General features: G+C 45.6%; 1 protein-coding gene across 1 annotated transcript in view; it reads left to right on the forward strand.

Annotated features, from left to right (window-relative positions):
• The window catches only part of DNAH8 (dynein axonemal heavy chain 8), a 286,065-nt gene extending 271,155 nt beyond the window's left edge, over window positions 1–14,910 (forward strand). The window contains 4 exon segments of the mRNA XM_045542103.1: window positions 452–597; window positions 684–873; window positions 11,479–11,600; window positions 14,623–14,910. Coding sequence (XP_045398059.1) covers window positions 452–597; window positions 684–873; window positions 11,479–11,600; window positions 14,623–14,910 — 746 coding nt within the window.
• Window positions 14,911–19,259: the final 4,349 nt, after the last annotated feature.

The following is a 19,259-nucleotide window of genomic DNA, read 5'->3' on the forward strand; positions in this document are numbered from 1 at the left end:
GGTAACTGCTCTGTAAAGATTTTGGCTGTATTAACTTTCTGTGACATTTCTAATAACAACTCTGCAAACATAATGAGAAAAAATTCCACTGTACTCTTACGAAGGTTAGGTTACAAAAAAAAAATATTTAACTGACACCTAGTACTTAATCATTCGGAAGAGGAAAAGGTACAATTTTATTTTAGCCTTTTAAAGTACATTTCCAGTTATCAACGAAATACAATCAGTAGGAAATAAAAATCATTTTAGTTGAACCGTAGTTTTTGAAGCTCAGAAAATGGGGAATTTAATGACAAGTTTGGTTCTGCAAGAGCTATTTTAGAGTTCATTTGGGCTGGTAGAGACACATCCAGAGGAAGAAAAAGAATCGAGAAAGGAGAGGTCATCGGAAGAGAAATGACAGATGTTAAAAGCTCCTTTATTGCATTGCATACTTTGTTTTAGGTGAGAGCTCGCTTGGTAAAGATGGGACATCTTAATTCAATGAACATATTTCTTAGACAAGAAATTGACAGAATGCAAAGAGTCATTACAATCCTTCGCAGTAGCCTGAGTGATCTAAAATTGGCCATTGAAGGAACAATCATTATGAGTGAGGTGAGCAGTTATTAATTATCTCAGTAGTCATTTCCCCTCTCTTGCTGATGTTTCTCATTCACATATTTTAACTTTATCTCCTCTAGAACTTGAGAGATGCCCTGGACAACATGTATGATGCTCGTATACCTCAGCTCTGGAAAAGAGTGTCCTGGGATTCGTCTACACTCGGCTTCTGGTTTACTGAACTTTTGGAAAGAAATGCTCAATTTTCTACTTGGATATTTGAAGGGAGGCCTAATGTGTTTTGGATGACTGGTTTCTTTAACCCCCAAGGTATGTACTCATAGGCAAGCAGGCAAACTTAGAATTCGTGTGTAGTTGGATGGTAGCATTGCGTGATAAATGTGGATACTCTATAAAACAATAAGGAGGTGTAGCTTGCTGGGTGCTGGACATATCCTTTCAAAGGTTGGCGAATATGAACAATCCTTCTGTGTTTGTTTAACAAACTCAATCTGAAATTCTTCCTATCATATTTCTTTCACAGTGTGCTGGAAAAACCCTTCCTTTTTCTTTTCACCAACTTCAGCAAACCGTCAGTCTGTGGTTAGGATGCGTGAAAGAGTAAAAAATGGTTTCTCTCAAACTTTAGTTTTTAAATGTTGGTGAACATGTCAAAAACGAAGCAGCAAAAGATGCAGAAATTGTTCCTAGAGTTCAGAAAAATAGACTGAATGTTCAAAAATGATCATTTGGCAAAAGAACTCAGTGAGCTTTTGGGGTCTTTCTTCCCTGAGGTTTTTGGGATTTTTGTTTGTTTACTTATTTTTCCTGACAGAGTGCAGGAAAGAGAGAAATAATACCCTTTTCCTGAAAGAGAGAAATAATTCTGCTTCATGTACTCCTTCCTTCTAGAAATGTCTATGAGAGCATTACGGGCTTGATGCTGTAGAGTTTAAAAGGTTCAGAAACATGACAACTTTTTGTCTTACTACAATGTGGGTAGTTTAACTTCAAGTAATTCTTGGCCAAAATGAAGAAATGTTGAATTCCTTCTGGCCCAGCACCTCATAGCTTCATTTGTAATACGGTTTAAGAAATAATTTACACTTACAGATTTAGGGTGAACGATTGCTACTTGCAACAATATGGTTGAATCTTATAAAATAACGTTGAATAAGGAAGCCAAACAGAAAACATTACATATTGTATGATTCCATTTAAACAAAGAATAACAACAGGTGCCACGGAGCTATGGTGTTAAGAGTCAGGGTAACGGTTACTCCGGGAGGGAGGGCAGTGAGGGGAAAAAGGCACAAAGGGACTGCTGGGGTCTGGGAATGTTTCGTTTCTTGATCTGGATACAGGTTCGTGGCTGAATTCCCTTGGGGAAAATTCCTTGAGCTGTGTACTTATGATTTGTGCAGTTTCCTTCGTATAATCGTACTTTAGTAACTATTGACTTTAAAAGTATACATTTAATTGTCCTATACATATATTTATTCATTCACTTCATGCATTTTCAAATGCCTTAAGATTTTCTAAATTTGAAGCGCTAGCCACGGTGATTTCTATGAGCACACCAAAGTATACAGAGTGTGCTGTGATGTCAGTAGCATTTGGATTTGTAAAGGGCAGCCCCCAAATTGCACTTATCTGTTTTCCTCTCAGAATTTCCATTGAATTAGGGAAGGAAAATTCTTATTACTGTTCTCAGATTTCATGTGTCTCCTTAGGAGTCCCTTTCTTCCTCACGAGCCCTCAATCTGAGTAAGTTGTCGTCAGGTAATTCCTGGCTGGGGAGCCCGAAGAAATAGCATTTAACTTAATAAGGATTGTTCGACCACCTTCCATTTGCCAGCCCCTCTGCTAGGGGCTTCCAATAGAGAGATGTTTAAGACCTGATTCCTGCCCTAAAGGAGCCAGTAATCTGGTTGGTAAGACAGAAACATCAGCAACCTTAATGTAACGTGGTAAACGCCCCACCGTGTGAGAACTAAGTGCCACGGTAGCACAGAAGACAGAGAGATTAATTCTGCAAAGAGCTTCACACAGGAAGCAGCGAGTAGGGTTTGCAAAGGCAGAGATGCAAAAGAGAAAAAAAAAAGGGCATTCCAGGTAGAAGCCTGACCCAAGACAAGGCATGTCCCCGGGAATAAGACGACGAGTGTGGATAGGGCTCAGGACGCAGGGCTTGGGGTGCTGGGGGTGGGGAACGAGGCTGGAGTAGGAAAAGTCTTCTGGGGGAGCTCGAGCTCTATATCAGAAGATAATCCCAGGAGAAGGCAAAGGGTAGACCAGAATATGGGGGCCCAGTGCAGTGAGACCCTTAAAAGGTCCAAGGAAGAGAGCCTGGGACCCCCGCCAGGTGCAGAGCAGAGGACAGACTTGATTAGATGGGGCTCTCTGGGCGAGCAAGGAGAGCAGCAGTGGCTTAGGCTGCAGGCAAGGTCCGGGACGGCAAGCACTGGAAGAGGGATGGGTTGGGCAGGAAGGCAGGAGCGTGGGATGTATCAGATGGTGCCAGTAGGACATCCAGGTGGAAGGGGGTGTTGGCTGGCTTGGAGTTCAGGAGAGGTGTAAGAACCAGTGATTTTTAAAACTGCAAGGTCGTTGACTATATTTTTGATATTCAGAAACCAAGGGAGTGAGGTTGGTGCATCTCGGCTTTCCATAGACACAGATGACTAAGTTGTATCACTTATCACAACACACAAATTCTTTCCATGATTGTTTTTTTTTATTCTTCATCAAAAATGTAACTTAAAAGAGCAAAGTGTTACTATGAACTGTTCTCTACATGTTAATATCTGTTAAGAAATGTTACAAACCAAAGCAATATTTAAAGAAATACAAAGGTAGGCAGACATTTCAGTTGATTTCTTACTTGCCTGTGCTTGTTAATAATATGAATCCTTTCTCTTTTCTTACACTTCTGTTTTCTGTTTTGATTCTTTCTCTCATGGCTGTCTACATCTTGTAAAGCCTGGACATATTCAAGCACCCTACCCTTTACACACAAGCATACACATACCCCCTTATCTGGGATTGCTTTCTGTGAGTTGCACAGAAGGCTGGAAGTCAACTCTTCCTGAACACTAATCACTTCTCTGCTTCCTTTTCCTTCTTCTGACATGAGGGACAAATTACTTTCTGTTCCACTTCGCTTGGAAATCTGGAAAACATGAAGATTACAGTGACTCCATGCATGTTCACAGGCAGTGTGCAGGTAAAGTTCTTTCCAGCTGAAAGCCTCTCTGCCCACTATTTAACATCAACAATTGGTTTCTCAACATGAATATATCTCCTAGGTTTTATGTCTTCTAACCCACACTCCTTCAATGAAATAATTTCTCTCTTTGGTTCAAAACATTTAAGCAGTAGTGGCTTTAAAAAAATCCATGCATTTAAGTAAAACACAATGCAGTTTGCAAAGAGGCCAGAGTTTCATCACAAATATATTATATATACAGTAGTCAAAATCACCTAGACTATAAAGACTGTAAAACACTTGAAAATGTTTTATTTACATATGACTTAATTTTTATCATCTTGTAATGTGGCATCTGATACTGTTTGGTGTGTGCTTCCCATTGTGCCTCTGGTGACTGTTCCTGAGGCCTAAATGACTTGCAAGGACAGGTGACATGCTTCATTTGCCCCCGGTCCGTGTCCGAGCTCCTGCTGATCGTGGCACTGCTGTTTGCCTATGGGCGGCCTGATATTTTATCTGTCATATTTGAAGAGGCTGAGTCAGCCACCATGAAGCTCATCTGGCATTTCCGGCCCCCTTCACAATCGTTTCTGTAGCCGTTGACAGGTTCAACTGTGTGGCAGTTAGCCTTGATTATTAAAACAGTCAAGCTCTCTGTATCTGTGACTATAAAATATTTATTCAATGTGCAGCTTTTTTCAGTGTGTGGATTTGCCTCCCAGTAGAGTATTCAGGTCAGAAGGACCTGTGTGTGCCACTGGGTTTTCCTGGCATTTGTTGGTGCATGCGCTCACGTCTTGTTTGAGATTGCGTGTCTTGGGGTTCTCAAAGGATTGCTTTGGTCCCTTTTTCCTGCAGGCGTACCTTTTCAGACGGTCACGTACATATGATTTAGATTCTGGTGTGTGGTTTGAGCATGTGTGCGTGTCTGTGCTGTGGGGGGGGGATGTGTTCAAACCTACAGAACATGAGTTCTAATGAGCCTGACTTCACGCCAGGGCATTGACTGCCTTTCAGAACTTCCTAACTGATAGCCTGGCTTTGTCATTTGATGTGAGCTGTGACTCACAGGTGCCACTAATGAAATGGAGGCGGAAGCCCAGCGCGCTCCCCTCGACTCACACCTCCGTATTAGATTGAACCTCGCAGCATCATTATTTTCCAAATGTTTAACTCAGTCCAGAGCTTGACGCCATTTAGATGCCAAACTGTGCTAGTTTTCCCTGTTATTTTTTCTCTATATCTTGACAAACCATGTCTGTTATAACAGATATCAGTGACAACTCATTATTCCCTAACACAAATCTAGATTTTTCGGTTAGAGAGGATTTTGCTGAAGCAAGAGGATGGATAATTTTTGTCCTGTTACCTTGTGTTTCTAGAATAATAATCCACAGCCTCTTGCCCGTGTGTTTGTTTACAGGGCAGCGTCATCAGCTAGCCTCAATGTCTGAAGGCTTGTCTTGATCATAGTTATAAAAGCCTGCCATTTGCTGGGGTGGGAAAGTGCACCAAGGGTTAATAGAACTTTGGGACTGGAAGGGACTGGGGGATATATTCTAATCTAGTGGCAATTGTAAGCATGCCCCAGTGCTACTGTTTGATGAATGAGAGCCACCATTAATGTCTGAGGAAATTAGGTGAATGAACCTCAAGGTCCTAAATCTCAATTTGAGCAATAGCACTAACCTGCTGTGTTCCCAAATCACAGGACTACAGAAATGCCTCCGAGTGAGTAACACCCGTCCTGCTTGCCCTTTGTGTGTGAGGGGCTTTTATGCCCTGGCCTTAGACACAGCTCTCATAATTGTAGTCTCTGCACACATTTACCTTCCTTACCACCCACGCTGTCCCTTGTAATGAGGCCAGCCTCCCTCACTATACTGGAACTCCTCCTCCAAGGCCACCACGTCTAACAACCTCCCTGCCAACTTCATTCTCCCGGCTATCGCTAGGATGCCGACTCTGGAAGCTCTTTCGTGCCTTGGCATCCATCCATGCCCTTCCTCGGACCTCTGCCTGCCTCTCAGAGGGCTGCTTCTCAGCCTACTCCGTGTGCTCTTCTCAGCCAAGTGCTGCCCTTGGGCTTGGCCCCCTCATGCCCTCAGCCATCCTCCCAGATGCAGCTATTCAACTCAGACTCATCTGAAGTCCCAGTGTAGGGTTCTGATTCCTCACTTCCAGCTGCCGAGGGAGATGTTCCATCCTCCCACGAACCTCACCAGTGCCACAACCTGGTCTTCCTCCCGATCCGTCCTTGTCAGGGTTCTGCTCTATCTGCCTGTGCACCATGCTGCAGGTCACCCGAACCCTTGTGAGGGGTCCCCTCATGTCAAACAGCTTGGAAGAGGGAAACCAGGACAGCGCAGTGTCATGGAAGACAAGGAGATGGGAGGGTAGTAAGTAGTGACAGGCGCTGCAAGAGGTCAAGTCAAATGGGCCAAACCGGTAAAATGGATTTTCCCACAAGGAGACTGTTGGCCAGAGAGGTCTCAGTGGGGCAGGTGGGGAGGTGGAGGAGTCTGATTTCTGGGCGAGTAAGTGAAACAAGGAAATGGGGAGACAGAGAGTGAGGACAACATGGATAATCCTCTCAAGGCCTTTGGGTTTGAAGAGGAGAAGCAAGTTGAAGAAAGGGCTTTCTTTCTTTCTCTTTTAATGATAGGAGAGGCTTGAGCCTGTTCAAACACTGGTGGGAAGGAGCCGGGAGAGACAGGGAGAAGCCAGTGATACCAGAGAGGGGGTGAAAGAGGCAGGAGGAGATGGATACGGCGCTCACAAGCGGAGAGCTGCACTCCAGGCATGAGGGGGCACGGTGCCCACTGTGACAAGAGTAATTAGGAAGGAATGAGCACAGTGTTCATAGTGAATGAGCGGAGTATAGGCTTGGTGGCAAGAAGTTAAGGGAATTCCCGTCTAACGCTTCCTACATTCTGGTTGAAGAAGGAGACAACGTCATCTTGAGAGCAAGAAGGTGTTGGAGGAGAGATTTAAGGAGAATGGGAGAAGTTCGAGAAAGAAGGCTGATGGGGACAGGGAAGGGCTGCTAAGTGGCTTCCAGGATCCTGTCAGGGCTCTGATGGTAAACTGTGGTGGTGGCGCCTGGGTGACGGTTTCTGGTACCACTCAGCAGCCTGGCGCGGGAGTGGGAAGGGGGACATCAGTATTCTTCTGCAATTGGGGTCTTGCCAGGCAAGTGATGAAAAGGACGGATCTAGGCTAAACAGGGAAGGAAGTGAAGAAAGGGGGTGGGCTTGAGGAGAATAAGGTCAAGGAACTGAGGTCGGTTTGCTGCAGGGGATACAAGAGATCCAGTGTTGCCAGGGTGCTTGGTAAAGGTTGGCACATGGGCAGATGGCAAGGACGATGAGGGGAAGGACACGTGGCCAGAGGCCTGGAGGTCAGCGTGGCAGAGATGCTCACAGCAGGCGGAAGAACTGGCAAGGGCAAGGTCTTCAGGGCTGAGCCAGGCTCCGGGCGGGCGAGAGGTGGAGACAATGCCCTGTGAAGAGCTGGAGAATGTGGGAGTGTGTCAACCACGGAACCACACCACAGGGAGCAGCGGAAAGGTTTGGGGAGAGGGGAGAAGTGAGAGGTTGGTTCATGGGAAGGAAGCACAAACTAGCACAGGGAAGAGATAGATCAGTGTGGGGAATTACATTTTGGAACGTGGGACACGGTGGGTTTAGCTAATCCCAACCCTGACAAGACAATTAGTCTCCCATTTATACTCAAATTTTGCCAGAGCCAACCATGTCCTGGATTGATGGCATTTCAGAGAATGCGTGCGGCTTAGGGGGCCCTGGAGGAGTCAGTGCGTCCCTCCGGCAGCCTTCCTGACACCTTGCTCCTGCTGTGAGCCTTTCCCTTCCCATCCGTCAAACTTGTTCTTAATTAAAGCAAACGTGGGGCAGTGACTGTCAGTGACCTGTCTTGCGTGGTGTTTTACAGAGCAGTGGTTCCCACATGTGCCCACACAGCAAAATCACTGGGGAGCTTTTAGTGCATACTGAGGCCTGGGGTCCCAGGACAACTGCATCAGAATCTCTGGGAACGGGGCCTCTAGAGTCTGTACAATCAACTTCCTTAAAAGCTCCCCTGGGTATTCTAATGTGTGAAGAACCTTGACCGTAGACCTCTGCGTCCTGGTGTGTAGTCCCCCCGCCGGCAGCAGCAACACCACCTGGAAGCTGGACAGAACTGCAGATCCCAGACCCTTGATCTACCCACTGAAGCAGAACCTGTGTTTTAATTAAACTCCCTTCCCCTGGTGGTTCCTATGGACACTGAAGTTTAAGAAGCTCTGCCTTAAAACTATACCGATGCCTGGGTCCCACCTCCAGAGATTCTGATTTTATGATCTGGGCTGTGACTTGGGCATTGGGAGTTTTGGAAGCGTCCGTGGTATTTCTAATGTTCAGCAGTTTGAGGTCCCTGCCTTACAGCCTCTAGCAAAGAGTCAAGAAAGGCGATGGGTGCATTATTATTCAACTGGGTTGATCAACCCCATCTTTGTTTAATGATTTCTGACCTTGTATTTAACTTACCAATGAACTGAATTTGCTTCTCATTTGGGGAAAAAACTGCCTGTCATAAACTTGTGGCAGGAACATCATTTCTCCTCATCATCAAAGATGCTACTGGGAGGCTGAGTAATTGATTAGACAGGAAATACTGCACAACCTAAGGCCCATTACAGAGGAACTGGTTCATTTATTAAAGAAAAAAGTTTCCTATTTTGGGTATAGGACCGTCATTACGGAATACTGACCAACTCCTTATAAACTCAGTAAGAGCAAACATCCTGATTAGTTATTTCTTTCGTCTTTTCTAAGACCTTGTATAAAATAATACTTAAAGCACTATATGGCTTTCTTAAGCCAGCTGAGCACACGAGTCAAACAACAGTAATTAGTATGCTAAAATGTTGGATTACTACTATTATAGGAATTAACGCAGCTCTTTTAAAGAAAAATATATCTGTAGCCTTTTATACAGGCTTCAGAAAAAAATAGATACAGGTTTCAGAAAAAAATAGATTTTGAATCTGTTAGATTAGATATCAGTCTACAGAAAGATGGTCATTCATTTTAAATTCAGTAATGAACAATTCATTGTATTCACTACCCTCCAAAACAAAACCATCAAGACTTGAAAAAATAAGTGTCTTTTCCACGTTCACTAAGCATGGGAATGGCCGTGGAATGGTTCCCTCCCTTCCACTCTCAGGGGTCAAATTTAACATTTTCCTTTCTTAATAGCTCAAGGTGACATCAGTGTGTTCTAGATTCCACCCACTGGCACACTAAGGGTAAGCATGAGGAGGTTTATTGTTGAGGTCAACCAGACAACGTCGTGTGTGCATACTTCCTAGTAGGGAGAAGAAAGGAAATAGTCTCTCCTTAATTGGACTCGAGTTCTCCAGAGCTTCTAAGAATGACTGACGTCTTTGAAGCAGTTGTGCTACATAAGAGAGAATCCAGCTCGTTCCTCACCTGGCACCTATGACGTTGTCCTCAGCGCCACATGGAGTGAGGTCAAATTTGCAGTTAGTTGGAATTTAAAATGTTACAGAAAAATTCAATTATTCAATTTGTGCAGATGGATGGTTAAGACCAGGATTCATGCCTTATACATTGTGACCTTTGGCGATGAATTTTAAAAGACCGTAAAATAGGGTCAATTTAATTCCAAATACTCAGCTTGGATATACAGTGTCTAATTCACCACATGGATGCACATTTAAGGTTAAATGATGAAAATGACATTTCCATGGAACGACTTAGAAAGGAGAATTGGGTTTTATTGTTGTGGTCATATGTACCACCGGCCGACAAACACACAAAATGTTTTACTACTAACACCTGGGATCCCCAGGGTTTAAATGGAAGTCTTCATAGTCACGTGTTGATCAAATCACCTCACACGACTTCACATAGAGTACAGGCACGGTCCAGCACTTGCTGCCAGGCAGACTTCCACGATATTTCCTGCCCTCTGTGGTCAACATTTGGTGTCACAAAACCGTCCTTTCCTATTAGACACTCTCGGTTTCATGAAACTGTAGCTTTATGAGAATCTCCTATAAAAGTCCTTCCCTCAGCTACTCTGGTTAATTGATGAATGTTTCTTTTGGATTAATGCAAGGGCCTTTCTTTAGCACCCCAAATCCTGTTTCAGTGGGTGCTCTGAGTAAGCTTTCTAAGATGCAAATACAACCAAATCATTTGTTTACTTAAAATATTCAGTGGCTTCCCATCATCCACAGAATCAAGTCCAAACTCTGACCCTGAAAAAAATCACACCTCTGCCTTTGTTCTAGCCTTACCTGCCACCCCAGCCCCCTATGCCTTTGCACATGCTGTCCCTCTAACTGGACTTGTCCCATCTGGCAAACTCCTATGTGTCTTTCAAGAGTCACCTTCAACTCCATCTTCTCCGTTATGCCTTCCCTAAGCTGTCTTCCCGAGTGGTTAGCGTTGTTCACGCCTTTGTCCATAAGGACACTGTGCCAGTGTCCTGCCTCCCTCCACATTCCCTCCAGACTGAGCTCCCTGGATGTGGGGTCCGTGGATGGCCTCTTCATCTTTGTGGTCATCCCACCTAGAGCAGTGCCTGGTACACGGGGGCCACTTCAGAGAGACTGGACAAATGAATGGAAGAATGACCACATGAGTGCCTCTGCAAGTGTCTCGTTTACTAAAGGGGAGAATTTGACTCCCTCAGTGAAGCCAGACTAGGGGCCTGCTGTTTACTTCCAACTCCAAGGGATCTTAGCTCCATGCTTGTAATTATGCTTTGTAATTAGTAATGCCCCCTCCTCCTACTCCCATTTATACCTGATAAACTGTTATCACTTACGTGTTGGTTTGGTTCTCAGAGCTGTGTAATCTAGGAGCAGCAGGGACATGCACATTCCACAATTTTACTTCCTAGAGAGCCTCTCGATTTTCAATATTTACATGGAGGCCAAAATATAACATATAGGTCACAGATAAGTTTTCTTAAGGTTTTGAAGTCCATTTTGAAGTCTAGGGTTTTGTTTTCTAACATGAGTGCTACTCTCCAAAAAAGATTTCTCTTATTGAATTGAACAGCATGGTGCGCAAATATTAAGTTTAAAGAAAGGCCACAGTATGTGGAAGCACATATTGTCTCAAATAACTGTATTATGTACATTGAAACATGTCGCTTTCCTTTCCAGTGTGATTGCTTTGTTTGATTGAATTGAAAGTCAGGTTTTCTATTTTGGCATCATGCCTTATTTCCTTAGACTAAATGAAATTGTTCCATTATAGCAAATAGAAGCTTGATAATGGTTTGATTCAAGTTTAATTGGAATGCTGTTCTCAGAACAGTTCACCATCGCAGTCTTATTCCCTGATATTGTGTTTTCAAATAGAGATTATGAGCTAAGACTGGGTTACAGTCCTTCAGGGCTCGAGCAATTGAAATCCTGGGAGCATTTCGAACCAAAGCCCGGTCTGACGCAGGAAGGGTGCTGCTTGCCTGCTGTCAGCGGGTGGGAAAGATCAGCTCATCACAGGTCCCCGCAGAAACAGCACAGAGAGACATGTCCCCTTGGGGACTGGTCTCAGCTCCTCTTGGGATGGACACAAGGTTTGGAGATAGACAGGCCAGTAGCACTTAACGTCTCTTTCTCCTTGTTTCCAAAGTGGACTGCACCAAGGTATCAAAGTCTTTTCTTTCTTTTGTTTTTTAAGGCTTCCTCACAGCAATGAGGCAAGAAGTGACCCGTGCCCACAAAGGCTGGGCACTGGACACGGTGACCATCCACAATGACGTTCTGAGACAGACCAAGGAGGAGATCACATCGCCCCCCGTGGTAGGCACTGTTGGGCAATAGCAAGGACAGTTCTGGAGCCAGGGCTGGAAGTTTAAGTTCTGTTTAAAACTGAGCTATGAGTGCCTCGGTTAAGTCCATTCACTTTGCAGTGAGCATTTCCTCCATGTAACCAGGAGGCTGCGGTGCCGAAGCCTGCTCCGTCTGCCGGAGTGGAAGGTTAATGACAAGGTCTAGTGAGTTCTGGGGATGCCCCAGACTGCATTTCTTTATAATTACAGGTTATGCTTGCATTTGCAACAAAGGATTTTCCACACATCTTCAGCTACTGCTGTGGGCTGCTCACAGAATGGACTGTGGGCAGCAGAGACTGAGTACTGGTCTAGCAGGCTGGAGCTCTGGGACCGTGCCAGCAGCGTCCCTACTAGCTCCAGTGCCTGGGTGGAAAGACGCCGGGCTGGGGCAAGAGCCACTGCCTGGACACCGATCTGCCCAATGAGCTTGGGCACATTTCTTAACATTTTTGAGTCTTAACTTCATTTGTAAAGTGAGCAAGATAATTCACCTTCCTCATAGGCAGTTGTGAGAATTTAAATGTGACCATTTAGGCTTCATGCAGGACCCCGTTTAGACTCTCAATAACTCTTGGTCCCCTTTTCCGCTTTTCTGATTTTCATTCCCTCATTTGTCAAATAAGGGGCTGGACCAGATGATTTCCAAGTTCTGGCCAAAAGCTTTCTGCCACTTTGTAACAAGTATTGCCCTTCCTCCAGCTTCTAGGAAGGACCCCGTCTTCACTTCTGCCTGGGGGCTCACCAGAAGCACCTTAACCTCCGTCTTTCCACCAACAGTCTCTGCGAGGCATTTCAGACTTCTCCCAGCCTCTACCTATTATGCAGTTCCCACATCACTTCCACGCTTTTATTTGCTAGAGTAGCATCCTGCTTCCTGGTACCAAAGGCTGTATTCATTTCCTACGGCTGTCATAACAGAGTGCCGAAACCTGAGTGGCTAAAAACAACAGAAATGCATTTTCTGTTTAGGAAGCCAGAAGTCAAAATCAAGGTACAGTTGGTTTCTTCCGGAGGCTCTGGGGAGGAATCTTGCTCTCTCCTAGCCTCTGGCGGGTGCCGACAGTCCTTGGCATTCTTTGGCTTGTAGATGCACCACTCCAATCTCTGCCTCCATTCTCACATTCTTCCCCCCGTGTGTCCTCTCCTCTTCTTGTGAGAATACCAGTCACATTGGATTTAGGGCCTCCCTTCATTCAGTATGTCCTTATTTAGACTAATTATATCTGCAAAGTCCTTATTTCCGAATAGTCACATTCTGAGCTTCTGGGTGACATGAATTTTTTGGTGACACTATTCTATCACACCTTCTAACAGTGAATTTTTAATTCTGAAACTGAAAGTACCCTAGAAATGGGTACAATTTATTGTACCCTAGAGAGGAGCAATTTAAGTGGTCACATTGTTTATGCAGTTAACTGTCACCCACTGAGTTAATGGTGGTGCCCTGAGACTGCTCATGGTTTTACTGTCAAATCCTGTGCCTCAGTTTTTGGTTCAAAAGGTACAGTTCTCAGGCTGGAGTGATGGCTCACGTCTGTAATCCCAGCACTTTGGGAGGCTGAGGTGGGAGGATCACTTGAGCCCAGGAGTTCAAGACTAGCCTGGGAAACATAACAAGACTTTGTCTCTTCAAAAAATTTAAAAAATTAGCCAGGCGTGGTGGTACATGCTTGTAGTTCTAGCTACATGGGAGGCTGAGGCAGGAGGATCACTTGAGCCCAGGAGTTGGAGGCTGCAGTGAGCTATGATGACACCACTACACTCCAGCCTGGGTGACAGACTGAGACACTTTCTCAAAAAAAAAAAAAAAAAAAACCCGTGAACCTCATACTGTTAGCCCATTTGAGGGGCCAGAAAACACTTTGCAACTATCACGCTATCTTTTACCGTAACCTGCCTTTCCTCCCCCTTCCCCTGCCCTCACTGGACATGGAAACACGGCCACCATCTTCCACCTGAATGCATTCGATGGGCTCGCGTGGTTATTGGAGCCTCCCCTGTGAGCTCCCCTCGGGCTTTCTTTCTCCAGTGAATACGTGTTCTGTGGCTCCCCACCGCCTGCAGGATAAAGTTCAGACTCTTCAGCTTGGCATCCAGATTCTTCTGTAGGCAGGCCCTGACTTATTTTATAACCATGGAACCATCGCTAAGTAAATGCTCGGCCTTTTCCACTCACCCTGCCCTTTGTGGCACTGCCCCTGCCCGGGTGCCTGCCCCTCTCCCCCGTCTTCCCAGTGCAGCCCAGCCTTCCAGGCCTCTGTCAAGGCCGTGCCCTCCACTAGGCCCCTGAGCCCACAGGGACCTTTGACCTCAGAAGTCACTGCCTCACCCTCCGTACTGTCCGTCTGGCAGCCCCTGGAGCAAGTGTGCGCTGCTATTCCATTCATGTCTTTGTAAAAATTGTCCTGTGCCCGTGTCTGTCTCGTATCCCCAATTTACTGGTGAGCACCTGCATGAGAGGGACGCTGGGGAGGGCGATCGGACGCTGCAGAACAGCGCTGCACCCCGCCTCGCCCCTGCCGCGCCCTCGGGGGCTCTGCCTCTCCTGCTGGCCAGGCCGGCTGCGGCCAGTCTCACTTCACCCTGACAGAGATGAAGCTGACCCTGGGTGGGCCTGGCCAGGGCAGGCTGCGATCCCACCTTGCACCAGCTTCAAATCCCCTTCCACACTCCCGCCTTCCAGCAGCTCACACCAGACCTCTCAGGGACTCTGAGCGCCCTGCAGAGGTGACTTGCTGCTGCTGCAGGCGAATAGCCGGTAACAGGAGCATTTGTCTTGTGCTCATAGCCTGGAGACACGCTGCAGGGGAGACTGGGCTCGTATTCCACTAACGGGGTGTGCCCGGGTGCGTTTTCCTCATCTGGTAGCTTTTTAAGACTGTTGCACGTTTTCTTTCCAAACTGACGAGCTTTATTACACTAATTGATGCCCAGCTCGCAGCACCCGATTTTTTTAAAAAATCCTCTTGCCTTACGCTTGCCTCTTCCAGGAAGGCGTGTATATTTACGGGCTGTACCTGGACGGAGCGGCCTGGGACCGGCGGAACGGGAAGCTCACGGAGTCCACGCCCAAGGTGCTCTTCACACAGATACCTGTGCTGCACGTCTTCGCCATCAACTCCACGGCGCCCAAGGACCCCAGGCTGTACGTGTGTCCCATTTACAAGAAACCCAGGCGCACCGACTTGACTTTCATCACGGTGGTTTATTTGCGAACAGTGCTGTCCCCAGATCACTGGATCCTGAGGGGAGTGGCCCTTTTGTGTGACATCAAATAGGTCCATTGCCATCTGCGGGGGGCACCAGGAGCCACGCAGCCTGGGCCGTCGAGGGACTCGATGACGTGTGTGTGTCTCCTCTCCCTGATAGCAGCTCGCTTACTCTTTCTCGATTAAAAGGATGACGTTCTAAAACTGCTTGTGTGTGTATTTTCTTCTCATATCAACATTCAGAAAGACCTTTCTAAATTAGTGCTTTTTATTCCAGAACATCATATTCCATTGTGATTACTTTTTAAACATAAAGTCCTACCTTGATGTTACAACAATTTGGAAGGTCCGAATTTTAAACATCTAACACAACATACTGGCATGTTGCTGCCTAAAAAGAGCCTCGTAGATAAAGAAAACTTTTCCCTCAAATAAAAACCACTTTCTCTCAAGTAAAATCCACCCGGGTCTGGGTCTGTGCTAACGCATCATCATTTGCTCTTTGAGTTTGGTCTTCTCTGCACTCTTCTGACATGGAAATTGAGGGGGTCCAGGCAGTGCCTCTCAGTAGCACAGCTGTGTGTGTAAACTGCTTGAGACAGAAAACCCACTGGATGGCTGCTCTTACGACATATTTTAATTTTATTTAATGCTGTTTTATTTTATTTTTTAGTGCTTTTGAGGCCCAGGGAGCTCAGACTCCCCAGCTCCCTCCCAACCCCAGTCCTGCAAGAGATAATGAAACACATTTCTAGGCAGCAAATGGAGAAGGAAAAAACAAACTCCATCAAATGAAATTAGGTTACATGCTGCATGTCTTAAAAAGCAAAGTCTTTAAAAAGTGAAGCTATTTCTTACTCTGTCACTAGTATGAAACTCAGTTTGAACCTTTATTTCCTGCTGAAGGAAATTGTCAATTTCACGAAACAGATGGGGTCCTACGTCGAATGCTCCTGCGGCTTCAGGATAGTGAAGAAGTGTCTCATCTAGAAGCCTTTTGCCTGCCCCCAGCTGAGTGCGCAAACTTCATTCCCTCTGTCTGTTCTGAGGGACGTTTCCAGCCGCCTTGCTTCCCTCTCCTCCTTCTGTGGCCCTGATCAGAGAAGCTGCTGATAAACCCAGCAAGGCGGCCAAGCAATAGCCCGAGTAAGGCGTCCAGGGAAGGCCCCCAAGGAAATTCTGCCACAGCCTGGTGTACTTTCAAACAGTAGAAAACATACCATGAATGCAAATTGTAGCAGTGGCCTCCTGATATTGATTTGATGTCAAAGCCATAGAACTTTAAAAAAATAAAGGCAGTTTAAAAAATAAAGTAGCCAAAGTCCTTGGCCTAACTGTAGAACCCTAAATCTGTTCTTCCCTTGGCCAATACATACACTAATGCAAGGTGGCATTCTCTGGAAAGAATGTCCTCTTGACCTGAGGCTAGAATTTGGAAGCACCTGCCAGTCTAGGTGGGCACAGAGAAAGTGAAGCATCCTGACATTGTAGCAAACCAAACTGCGTGTTCCAAAATAAAATACACACATTTTACTGCAGTGCTGTCCAGTTGCTAAAACAACAGAAGGCAAATGCATAGTCTAAACCCCTGGGTGTCAGGATAGGTTTTCAGAGAATAATGATTAGGTTCAATGTTCTCTAATGACTCGAATGTCTTGTGGAAAATTGGGGAAAGAGCAAAGATGTAAATCAAGCAAAGATCACTGATGAGACCGTGTGAGCCACATGTGTACCGTTTCCTAGGGACTCTCTGCTGTGGCTGCTTATTTTGCTCTGTGTCAACACAGAGGAGGGAGAGACGGGCACTGAGGCCCAGCGGTGGCTCCTGGCACCCAGGCCATGCCTCAAAATGGTCTTCTTTATGGTGAGTACTTCTCAGCTCTCCCTAGTTCTGCCAGGGACTGGCCGGGGCCCAGTTCTGCTTTCTCCAGGCCCAGTAAATGATTTCCTTAGACATTTTGAGCTACTGAACTTCCATAAACACAACCATTTTCTCTGCAAAATTGTTGCTCTTTCACTAATTACATAATTTCCCATACTTGAGTGAGGGAGACCTGGTGAGCATAAAAGAGCAGAAAGGTAGAGGACGAGATGGCTAAGCCACTGAAAGCTGGCAGAGAGGCGAACTCATTGTTCTTCCTCCTTGGCCTCAGTCCACATCTTCTCACTTTGGTCTTGGCAAAATGAGCAATGAGATTTATACCTCTGTTGACTTTAAAAGTTACTTTAGTTTGGACTTTCCTCAAAAATAATACCAAAAGAAAGTGTCTAGAGATATATCTTCTGTAGGGACTGGTAGATCTTGTGGTGATAGTGCATGAACAGGTCACACTCTCTGCCATCAGAGACCTCCGATGGCCGGGGGACTCACCTGGAACTGGTGACTTGGGGCCACAGGTGACCATCAAAGGAATGGCTAAGGAAACTCAGGGTTGGTGGGTGAACTTGAGGATAAGGTATCATTTCAGCTGGGCCTTGAACTGTTTGTAGACATTACCGAGACAGTATATGGGTGTGCTCTGAGGAAGGAAATAGCATGAGGGAGAGAAGAGCATGAAGATGGGAACGTGTGTGGGATGCCAGAGACAGAGGCAGACAGAGCCTTCAGAGAGTTTCCATCGTGTGGAGTGCATGAATACGTTCCGAATACCAAAGCCCCCCGTGAGCTGGTCTAAACTAAATGTCTGCTCTGCCGCCCGCCCCATCTCTCAGCTTGTTCAATTGCTTCTGCCACTGGGATTCTTTGATGTTCATCCTCATGCTGGTGCCTTATCAAAGAAAACCCTCCTGTGTGGGACAACTGGAACTTTCATACATGGCTGAAGGCAACGCCAAATGGTACAACCATTTTGGAAAATAGGCAGTTTCTTAAAAGTAAAACATATAGCTACCAGATGGCCCAGACATTTCATTAAGTATTCACCCAAGAGAAATGAGAATGTATTTCCGTACAGAGACTTACGTAGGAATGTTCACAGAAGCTTTATTTGTAATTGCCAACTGCTGGAAACAATCCGCATGCCCATCGACAGGTGAACGGGTAGACAAATGTGTGTATCCATGCAACAGAATACTGCTCAGCAATAAAAAGAACAAACTATCCATGCACACTATGACATGGGTGAGTCTTAATTATGCTGAGAGAATTCAGACCAAAAAAAAAAGTATATAAGGAATGATTTTTAATATAAAATTTTAGAAAACGCAAACTAAGCTGCAGTGGTGGAAAGCAGATCAGGTGTTGCCCGGGAAGAGAGTGCGGGAGAAGGAGGCTGCAAAGGGGCAGGAGAAAACACTGGAGGCGATGGATGTGTTCTTTCTCTTGACTGTGTGATGGTTCCACAGGTGTCAAAACTTATCAAGTTTTACCCTTTGAAATACGCATTTTATTATACTTCAAGTATACCTCAATAAAGCTGTAAAGAAAAGCTCTCGCCTACACCATCCTATCCTTTCCTCACCCTCTGTGTGGACTTCCATGACCCTCACCCCTCCTTCAGGCAAGACTCGTTGCTCCTGCAATTTGGTTGCAACTGAATTTATTAATAGCAATTTTAATCCTAGGGTTTAATGACTTGTACATATATCTCCCTGCTCCACAGCAATCTGCTGGAGGGCAGAGTCTAGCTTTTGAAACTCCCAGTAAGCACTGACTGAATGAAAGAATAAATGAACAAGTAACCCAATTTGACTGGTAAATGTTGGCCATGGTGGGGAGGGTGGGCACGCCAGGTGGGAGCCATGTGGAGAGGGGCTGGAATACATGCGGGGACAGATGGTTCTGGACTGCCACCGGAATGGAAGTGAGTAGGTCAGATAAGAGGCTTCTAGACCAGATAAGACAAAATGAGAATCGGAACTACAGAGATGACAGAATGGAAGTAAAGCAAATCATTTGAAAGATGGTGTGATTCAGAAAACTGAGTCGAGATGAAGAATAATCAGAAAGAGTCTAAAGATATAGAAGTTTATAGCCTGGAGAGTCTAGTTTGGATGTTTCTTGTGTCATTAAAATTTGGGGAAAAGAACAGGTTTTCTAGCCACCTGCTTATTAATATGAATAACTACCGTGGCCTCTGAAGAGAGACAAAGATCCGTGCGCTCTCCTTTGCTCACAGTGAGGTCTGTGACTTAATGATGGTGTAGCGTAACTGTGTGCCAGGCACTGGTCCAAGCACTTGAGAATTAATCCACGTAATCCTTACACCCGACCCTATGAGATTAGAGCTGACATTATCATCTCCACTTCGCAGGTTAAGAAACTGAGGCACAGAGAAGCTAAATGACTTGCCTGAGGCTAGCGAGTGACAGAGCTGGGATTTGAACCGAGACTGAAGGGCTTCAGTCCATGCTCTCATGTACTTTGCAAGACAGCATTGGGTGCAATGGCACGAACCTCTAAAATTCACAATTGTACA

This window comes from Lemur catta, chromosome 2, assembly GCF_020740605.2.
Source record: "Lemur catta isolate mLemCat1 chromosome 2, mLemCat1.pri, whole genome shotgun sequence".
Taxonomy (NCBI): domain Eukaryota; kingdom Metazoa; phylum Chordata; class Mammalia; order Primates; family Lemuridae; genus Lemur; species Lemur catta.